Here is a 9,543-nt window from a genome sequence, read left to right as displayed (position 1 = left end):
GGGGAACGGCCGGGTGTCCAGGCGACCCTCCAGGGAGGAGCCCTATCGCGCCCGCGAGCCGCCTCGAGCAGACACCCCTGCCCCCCTCGGCGCCGGAAGGGGGCGGGCGGCGGACGCCCCCGGAGAGCCGTGTCACCGCGCCTCGGTTGCCGGGTGACGAGGCGGGAAGGCGGGCGGGGGGCGCAGCTGCACGAGGCATGGGTGACACGCTGCCGGCAGCGCCTTTCTCCGGCCTTAGGGCTGGGGGCGTGAGTGTGATTTTGCATCCCAACCAGTGGGGCCGTTCCAAGACCCCCACGAGGTCCCCGGATTCACTAGCCCACTGCCTCAGTTTCCCCAGGAGAAGGCTGGGGACCTGAGGTCCACATTTGCAAGTTGGGACAGACGAGCTCACAGGGCGCCCCGGCTGGGGGCCGGCGATGGGAAAAACCACGCGGGCACTGGAGTCGGGTTTAAAAAAGGGCTTGTTTTAATTAATTAAATACGAGGATGAGGCCAGGCAGGGCAGGGGGAGGGGCGCCACCCGAAAGCGTAAGTCCCTTGGGGCCCTCCCCTCCTCCCCCCACACCCCGTCGAGGGGCCACAGCTAAATGGCTGAAACCAGGTCCCAATGACCACCGGCCCCTTGCGGGAGGCGGGGCGCGGGGCTCTCCAGGCCCCTGGACACTGGAGAGGGACCGGGGACGAGTTCTTGGCTTCCTGGGCCCTCGGACCCACTGGCCTACCCCTGGGGACAGGCGCCGGCCAGGGCTGGGGCAACTAAGGGGACGTCCAGGCAGACACAAAGGAAAACGGGGCCCCGGCCTGCCCCCCACCCCACGGACTAAGGCATCTGACCAATGCTGCCGAAAGGGAGCGTTTGCGGACTGATGGACCTGCCCCGCAAGGACATGCGGTGGGGGGGGGGGGGGCGAGCCGGAAGACCCCGCCCACCCCGCCCCCCTCCCCGGGACCCCGGACCCCCATCCCTGGATCCTGCCAGGCCGGGGGCCGGGTCCACGTCACCGCCATCCAAGCCCCGCAGTCCCCACTGGGGAGACAGGAATGCTTCGGGAACAGACGGAGGAGAGACGAATCTCCTGCAGCCAACGGTGGGGTGGGGGGTGTCCCTGTCGGGGTCTCAGGGCAGGGAGCAGGGGGTCCCTTCCCGTTCCAGGATGGGAGTCCTCAGTCCAAAATGAATCCAACCGAAGCCACAGTGGGAAGACACTAGGAGACGATGGGGCGTTGAGCCCTCCCCACCCTAAGTTCAGTTCATGGAGACCCTCCCCCCCACCACAACCCCCCTGAGGACGACGGACCACCCACGGGGGCCCGGATCAAAAAAGCGATCGGCGCCTGAAAAAATATTCTACCCGGTCCAAAAAAAACGAGCTATCCCAGGGGGTCCGGGGGTCAGCCCGCCTGCCTCGAGTCCCCGTGGGCGGGACCTCAACCGCGGGTCCAGGGGCCTCGCGGCACAAGGGGAGGGGCCAGGGCGCCCAGCCCCCACCTGCAGGGCTGGGAGGGGGCACACTTCTCCCAATGGCTGTCGTGGTCCCAAACAAGAGGGACTGATTGTCACATGATGCTGTGGAAGGCCAAAGTCGGGGACCCTACCCCGGCAGAAGCAGGGAGCTGGGCGGGGCGCCAGCTTCCCCTGCAGTCTTTCTCACTCACGCACTCACACACCCACCCAGAGGGGGCCCCGCGGCCCCCCAGGCCAGCATGGACAGAAAAAAATAAATAAGCCGGCGTTGCGTTCCCATCTCATGATATGCGCCTCTCCCCAAAAGTGAGTCAAATGCTCTTTGGAAGAACCCCAGTTCCCCTCCCTCCCCCCAAAATCTCAGAAGCAAAATGCGGACCCCTATGGAAACCCTACCACCTCACCACGCCCTGCCCCTGCCCCTGCCGCTGCGGCGCTGGGCGGGCCCCCCGCCCCCCCCCCCCCCCCCCCCGCCACAGTGGGCAGTGGGGCAGAACCTGTGGACACCTGAGATTGCGTACCCGAGAGGGGGCGGCAGGGCCGCACCCCGTTCCCTGAACGTTTCCAATGGCTTTCGGTGGGGTGAGGGGCCCCAGGTGGGGTTGGGGGGGTGGGGACAGGCAGGGGCCGCGACAACCCCTGGTTCATCTATGGCTATTAGCACACTTCATCCCAACCTGGAGCGAGGGGCCTGGGGGCTGAGTCTGAGCGCTGGTTAAGGGGGCGCCTTTTCTGCCCCCCTCCCAAGACCCATCCCCCACCCCCGCCAAAGCAGGGAGGTGGGGAAGGGGGGGGGGGGAGCGCCCGCCAGCCACCCGCCTGGGGTCTCCGTTTAACAGATGGAAAGAAAATCAAAGATCCTGGCTATTTACAGACGCGGGCTCCAGCCACCCCTCTGAGGCCCGGGTGACCCCGTGCAGTCTCAGCTCCCCCTCCTTGGTTTCTCGAGGCGGGGCAGGGGCATCTTCGGGGCCCTCAGGGGAACGCTGGAAGGGGCTGGGCTGACCCGTGGGTGCGAGCCCCGCCCCGGGCCCTAGACAGCAGGCGTGATGCTGGTGTTCCATGCCCGGCCCTGCGAGGGCGCGCTCAGGGCGGGCGGGCCGGGCCCTACAGGCCGGCGGGGGCCGGGCTGGGCGCCGGGCTGGGTGCGGGGCTGCAGGGCAGAGAGTCGCTGGGCGAGGAGCTGCGGGCGCCCGGGCGCCGGAGCAGTTCCGGGCGGAAGCCGGGGTGGCGGCGCGCGTGCTTGGTCAGGTGGTCGCTGCGGGTGAAGCGCTTGGAGCAGAGCGGGCAGGGGAAGCGCTTCTCGCCCGTGTGCGTCCGGTGGTGGCGGGCCAGCTCGTCGGAGCGCGCGAACTTCTTGTCGCAGCCCGGCCAGTCGCAGGCGAAGGGGCGCTCACCTGGATGGAGGAGGCAGAGGACAGACGGACAGCGGTCAGTGGGGAGGGGTGGGGGTGGGGAGACAGAAAGAGAGAGAAGTCCCATCAGATCCCAAAGGTCGTTTGTCTCATGCTCCACCTCGCTCTAGAGGCTGAATTCTGGGTGTGAATAGAAGACGTGAAAATGTGCCAAGAATGCGACCCCCGGCTCACTTCACGAACCCCTAATAAATATTCTCGTCTCCTATTAGCTAGGATCTTGCAGTAATAACACGACTTGAGCACTTCCGTCAGTTACTAATAGACCCTACACACGCTGTCCTACCAGCCCCACCCCGCCCCCACGGCCCCACCTCGGTGACCAGGTCTCCTAGTGTATTTGCCACACACACGTGCACGCCGGGTTTTTAGAGCTCCTTACGCCAGCGGGCCATGCTGTCCCCACCCCTGCGCAGCTCCTTCCCACCCCTCCTGTGGGGCATTCCGGAGCCTCCCAGGGGTTGGTGGCCCCAGTTAACCCCCTCCTTTAGGGAATGACCACCCGGGCTGCACAGTGGGGGGGCTCCATCTGGGCCGACTCCCGTGCCGGACCCCTCCGCTGACCCGAGTGGCCCTTTTGCGGGCAGACGGACACGTGAAGGGCCTCCCCCCCCCCCCCCCCCCCAGCCACCTGCAGCTCAGCAGGCCGGTGGCGGCGCGCTAGCGCTCAGAGGGTGGGGCGGGGTGAGGAGCGCAGCGGCGCCGGGAAGGGGCGGGGCCCGGAGGCCGGAGCCGCTGGACTAGCCCCGCCCTGCACGGGTGGCGCTGGGGAGGGGCGGGCCGCCACCCTGCAACTTCCTCCGCAGACCCCTCCCACCGCCCAGGCCGGGCCTCGCCCATCCTGCCCCCGACCCGGCGGCCGCCATCGCGGCCCGCCTGTCGCCAGCCACAGGCTGTCTGGGTCTCTGCGCCCCAATCGGTGCCGCCCGACCCCCCCCCCCCCCCCCCCCCCCCCCCGGGCCGCGCGCCCCCAGCGTGTGTTGTCGGCGTCTCCCCAGCCGGCCCGGGCCGCCAAGGGCCCCACCCTTAGACTCGGTCCACCCTGGACCCCCGCCACGCCCCAGGCCAAGGGGCCGTGCGCATCCCGGAGCCGGCACCCTTCCGGACGCCGCGCGGGGTACCTGGGACCCTGGAATCTTCGGGCGTTGTCTCGCCCGCTGCCCAGGGGTCTTGAAGGGGCTGTGGGGCTGTGGATAGAATATGGACACGGGGGCCGAGGCGCCCACGCGCCTGTGCAACGCCCCTCGTGGCACTGGATGGAGCCCCGAGTAGGACGGGAGCCGGCCAGACAGGGTGGAGGGAGCCACAGCGGGGTCACCCCATGGGTTACACACGGGGCGTAGGGGGGAGCCCTTGCCAGGCACTGTGGCGACCCACGGGACATGCCCACCAATGGGGGATAATGGAGCGAGACAGAAAGGCGTTCTCGGCCAGGGGTCGAGAAGCGCCCCCAAGGCAGGACCCATGGCGGGGTGGGGAGTGTAGAGGTGACCGGGGACCCAGCGAGAGGAGCCATGGGACAGACTCGCAGCCGTGGGGGGAGCAAGGCCTGGATTCCCAGGGTGCCCCAGTGACCTCTCTGCTCCGAATGCTCACGGCTTCCTGGGGTGGGGGGACACCAGGGGACTTCAGGGGGGCTGGACTAAAACTTCCCCTCCCCCACGCCTTCCTCCCGGCCCCCCGCCCCCAGCACGACAGAAGCGGGGCTCAGAGCCCAGCAGACCCCTCCAAGGTTTCTTGGGGGATTCCTGCCAGTCATGCAGCTGGGGGAGGGCAGGCCCCAGGAGGCTGTGAATCCAGGTGGGTTGGTGCCACCTCCCCAGGGGGTCACAGGCCACTACTGTGCTGCTGGGGGAAGAGCAGCTGTCCCCAAGACCACAGGCAACCCGAAATCCCTGGGGCTGCCCCCTCCACACCCCATCCCTCCCCCGGAACATTCGAGAAGGCAGCGATGGCAGCAGCTCAGAGGGGAGCCCCAGCAAGGACTGGGGCCTCAAAACAGCGCCGGAAGGGACCCCCACCCCCATCTCCACCCCGACTGCGACCACTCGGATCTGACAGCTCCCGAGGGCAGCGGTCTAGGGGTGTTATGGGGAGTCTGCTTATGGGGGCGGGGCTGCCGGCTTTAGACCAGACCCCGGGCCTGGGGGAGGGACGCCCCTCCGAGGGGCATGCAGTCCTGTCGCCATCTTGCAGGGCGCAGACGGGGGTGGGTCGGGGGGAAGCCGAAAGGAAGGGGGGCCACCCCGCTGCCGCTGCACCCCGCAGTCTCCTCACTTCCCCATTGAGGGCGGCGGGGCTGGCCCCCAGCCTCTCACCCTCCACTCCGCCCCGCGGTTCCACTTTGCAACCAGCAGGTTCCAAGAGCGGTGCCAGCGCGCCGCCGGGGCAGGACGCAGGCAGCCGCCGGGGACACAGCTGCCGCACGTAGCTTGGCGGCGGCGGGGACATCCGCAGCCCCAGCCGGCCCCGCTCACGTGGTCTCGCTCCCGCCTGGGCGGGGGTCGCCTCGCGGGTCTGGACGCCTGCCGCCCCGCCCCACCCCGGTTGCTGGGGAGCGCACGTGCACACGTGGGTGGGTGGCTGGTACCACGCTGCGAGGCTTCCCGCCCCCATAACGCTGGGCAAATGCCTGCAGAATGCCAGGCCCTGCCACCGTCTCTTAGTCCCCTGGCCGGGAAGCCCGGTAACATTCGGGGCTCAGCGCCGGGAGGGGCCCAGGCGCGCGCACACCCCGCTGCTCCAGGCTACCTGGCTGGGCCTGGTGCTGGAGGAGGACGCGGTGGGCGGGGCCGCGGTGGACTTGACCCTCTAACTTGGGCTGGGACAGGTGAGTTAGGGACAACAGGCTGCCACGCAGACTCAGAAAAAGGGAGCAGAGGCGAGTGTGGAGGTCGTACCATGTGCCAGGTCTGGGTCAGCCTCCTGGCGTTCAGGGGACAATGCCCCACCGCCCTGGGCTGGGCCAGGGGCTTCAAGGGCCCTGGGTCTGACAGCTAAGCTCTGCCGTGACCTCCTGAGGTCATCCCTAGGGGTGGAGAGGGAGGTGTGGCCAGCAGCTGGCCCTTGAACAAATGGCCACCTACCAGGCAGATTGCCTGGGGGAGAGGCCCAGGTAAGGGAGCAGCCCAGGAGAGATGGGGAAGGCTGGGGCTGCAGGAGATCAGGGGGAGCGGCAGGGAGCTTCCCCGAGGAGATGGCCTCTGAGCAGGCCACAAAGAACCCACAGGACAGTTTTGGAGAGGCAGCAAAAGGAATGGAAAATTGATGGTAGGGCCTGGAGAGCAGAGAGTCCCCCCGAGGCTGGCCACCGTCATGGCTTTAAAAAGACCAGCCTGTGGGAGGATCATCTGCTCTGTGGTCTCAAATACCTCCTGGGCCCTGGACGCCCCCCAAACCCAAGGCTTACTGCCCTCCCCGGCCCCACTCCTCCTCTGTAGGATTCCCCTTTCAACTATTCTGCTGGCGCCACCAAAAGCTTAGGCAGGCATCTCCCTGGCCAGCTCAATCCCTCACCTCCCCACATGGTACCTGGCAGCAAATCCAGTCCGAGCCCCCTTGAAAATATCTCCAGACTCCACCCTGGCTCCTCCTGACTCAAGCCCCCAGCTCATGCCTGGACTGGTGCAGTAGCCCATCAGCTGGTGCCTGGGCCACACAGCCTGTGTGCCTCTCTGCTCTTTCCCAGAGCCGGCCCTCCACTGAGTCAATGCCAAGGGCTTCACTGTGGCCCTTCACCTCCCACCTGCCCATGGCTCCTCACACACCATTTCCCAAGCCTGCAACCTCTCCTTTGACTGTTCTGTCCCTTCTCTGCTCAGTGTCACCCCTCACAACAGTCTCTCCTTACACCCCAATGTCCCCTTTCTCAGCTGTTCTATATCTGTTCTCAGCATCTCCTGGGTGTGACACGTGACCCCCACCACCGGCCCGACTGAAAAGCCCAGGACACAGACCTGGTGTGCCGTGGATGCCTCACACATCTGTGGAAAGCGCCTACGGGCCGGAAAACCAAGCTCAGACTTCCGGCTCCAACAACAGCTAACTGTTGCCTCCTCATCGTCTCGTGTCCCCCCACCCCAGCAGGAGCTGTCACTACGTCCTTTTATTTAAAAGTCTGGCCATCTACAACCAGCTGTCCCTCCTTCCTCCCCGAGGACCCAGGCTTGCCCCGGGCTCACTTTCCCAGCCAGGCTGGCATCCTCGGCTTGGGGGCTCTTGATGCCTGGGGGTGAGGGGGGCACAGCTCCACAGGCCCCCTGAGCACGTGTGTTCTGCACACTGCTGTTCTGGAAACAGCACTAGCCCAGCCAGCCCGGCCACCCGCCCTCCCTCCCTCCCTCCGGGAGGCCGGCTCCTCAAGCTGGTATCATTTGCCAGCTCCCGGGCCATCTGGGCCACCTTTATCAGGGAGCCTGGAGGAGGCGGGTTATCGCCCCCTGCAATGTTGGGGGGCCCTCCCCCACCCCCCCAGCTGGGGCACACGCACCTGCAGCCAGTTCCAGCTGTTCTCCGCACCCTGCCTGCTGGAGGAAACTAGGTGGGGACGCAGTCTCTGGGGACCGGCTGGAGGCTCCCAGGCCACCCCCACCCCCTCGGGCCTGGCACTGGCCCCCCCCAGATAAGCCACCAGTCTCTCAAGCCCCACCTGACCCTAACGGAGCTCCCAGCTCTGCCTAGGAGTGGGGGCTGGGGTCTGCTGATCACTCATACATTCCTGGGGGTGGGGGCTTGGTAGCAACTTCCCCTCTGGGCCTCAGTTTCCCCCATCTGCCTCTCCTCCAGGGGCCCTCTTCAGCAAGGAACACCACCACTACCAATACGATCCCTGGGGCTGCTCTGTCAGAACACTGGGGGTCACCCTAGCCGCCTCCTGCCCCCCACACCCTGGGCCTTCTGCCCCCCACCCAATTCATTCGGGCCCACCTCTCTGCCTCCCACGCGCCAGCCCGTCCTCCTCTCCCCGGTCCTAATCCTTTCTCCATAAACAGATTTTCCTCTGCAGGATTTTCCTCAGCAAAGCCAGGCCTGCCACCCCCCAGCCTTCCCTTGGGATTAATAAACCCTTCACCTGCTCTGCCCGCTCCTCACCTCACACCACCGCCTGGTCCTCAAAACCCACGCCCCAGCGCCCCTGCAGCCAGGGTGCCGTCCTCTCTCCTGGCGTGCAGCCCTCCCTGCCTCAGGGTACCCGCTGAGAGGGCTCTTCCTCCTTCACTGCTGCTGTCACCGCCCCCCAGGCTCCCAGGAAACAGGGACTGGGTGGTCCCCCCAGCACCTTACACCCAGCAGATGCTCAGCTGATATTCCTCAGACTTAAGAAGACGGGGTTTGAGAGTAAAACAAAGGTTTTCAACTGGGGGTGATCCTGCAACCCCCCCCCCCCCACCAGGGGATACTGGGCAATGCCTGGGGACATTTGTTGTCATCACAACTAAGGGGAGCTCCTGGCATCAAGTGGGTGGGGGCCGGGGATGCTGCTCAACCCCCCACAGCGCCCAGGACGGTCCCCCAGAAAAGAATGACCGGGCCCAGTGTCCACAGTGCCCAGAGGGACAGACGCTGGCCTGGAAGCTCCACTTCCAGATCTGAACTCTTTCTTGGGTGGAGGAGACCTGAGCCCCCCAGAAGGTGCATGGCTCACTGCATGCTCTGCACGGGTTGGGGGGGACGGGAGGGGTGCCCCTCTGGGCCCCGGGGAGCCGTCGGGAGGTGGAGGAGGTTGGGAGAGCAGGGAGTATACAGCCAGCCTCTGCTCCCGCCCCCGCCCCATCTCCCTGCTCCCTCATTCTCCGTATCCACGGCAACCGCGTCAACATCTCCCAGCCCTCAGCTTCCAAAGTCCTTCCTCGCCCCACGCAAGAGAGCGCTGCGCCGGGCCAGGGGCTGCAGGCCAGACACTGGGGAGACGGGACGGCCCTCCTGCTTCCCCGGGGACTCGGTGGCCCTGTGAGAAGACCCCACGGCCTCTCCTGACCTCCCCCAGCCCCTGCGACAAATGGAGCAGGGATGTGATGTGGGGACCACACCCGGCTCCAGCCCGGTGCCTGCTCGGTGCCTCAGTTTGCTCGTCTGTAAAACGGGGCTAAGGCAGGACTGGTGTCATTTCCTTTGCAGAGAGAACGGTCCTCTGGCAAGGCTCTCTCCCGATGGCCCTCGGGAGACAGCTCAACAGACAGCTGAGTCTAATTACTGCTCCTCCTCAGATCTGTCCCCAGACCTGCCCCCGGCGATGGGCAACACCAAGCTGGCCTTGCGAGGCCCGGACAGGCATGGCTTCCCCACCCCCAAGACAGGCATAACAGCAGCCACTGCCCCTAGGGGCCAAAAAGACCAAAGGCCTTTAGACAGACCCCAACAGGGCTTCTTAGTCCTGGGGGTCGCAGAGACACCGGACAAGCAATCTTTAAACACCCAGGGGTCCGAGACCCTCGGGGAACAGAACCAAGGGTGCCTGGGCCAGGGACTTCCACTGTCAGCAAGAACCACACGGTCCAGGAGCTGTGCCCTTGTGGCTCCTCCATCACTATCATAGAAAGAGCTTCAGAACAGGACATCCACAGCCACAGCTCCCACGGGGGGGCAGGATCCGGCGAGGATGGCACCCTGCCCTCCCCAACATCTGCAGCCACCACCGGGACACCCCGACTCGGCCTCACG

At 66.3% G+C, this 9,543-nt stretch overlaps 1 protein-coding gene across 1 annotated transcript; it reads right to left on the bottom strand.

The window, feature by feature from the left end:
- Positions 1 to 452: 452 nt before the first annotated feature.
- KLF16 (KLF transcription factor 16) lies at positions 453 to 5,490 on the bottom strand. The gene is made up of 2 exons (XM_046684613.1): positions 5,202 to 5,490; positions 453 to 2,865 (listed from the first exon to the last, which is right to left on the bottom strand). Exons 1-2 carry the CDS (start codon positions 5,332 to 5,334, stop codon positions 2,576 to 2,578), a joined length of 423 nt encoding a protein of 140 aa, XP_046540569.1. The 5' UTR covers positions 5,335 to 5,490; the 3' UTR covers positions 453 to 2,575.
- Positions 5,491 to 9,543: the final 4,053 nt, after the last annotated feature.

This window comes from Equus quagga, chromosome 14, assembly GCF_021613505.1.
Source record: "Equus quagga isolate Etosha38 chromosome 14, UCLA_HA_Equagga_1.0, whole genome shotgun sequence".
In the NCBI taxonomy this organism is placed as follows: domain Eukaryota; kingdom Metazoa; phylum Chordata; class Mammalia; order Perissodactyla; family Equidae; genus Equus; species Equus quagga.
This window is presented reverse-complemented; position numbering and strand designations above follow the sequence as displayed.

What these genes read in the sequence shown, in the direction of transcription:
- KLF16 (XM_046684613.1), bottom strand. Translation starts at nt 5,334, where the DNA reads ATGTCCCCGCCGCCGCCAAGCTACGTGCGGCAGCTGTGTCCCCGGCGG. An exon ending in ACCGCGGGGCGGAGTGGAGG is followed by an intron (nt 2,866 to 5,201) that starts GTGAGAGGCTGG and finishes TCCTCCATCCAG; the next exon opens with GTGAGCGCCCCTTCGCCTGC.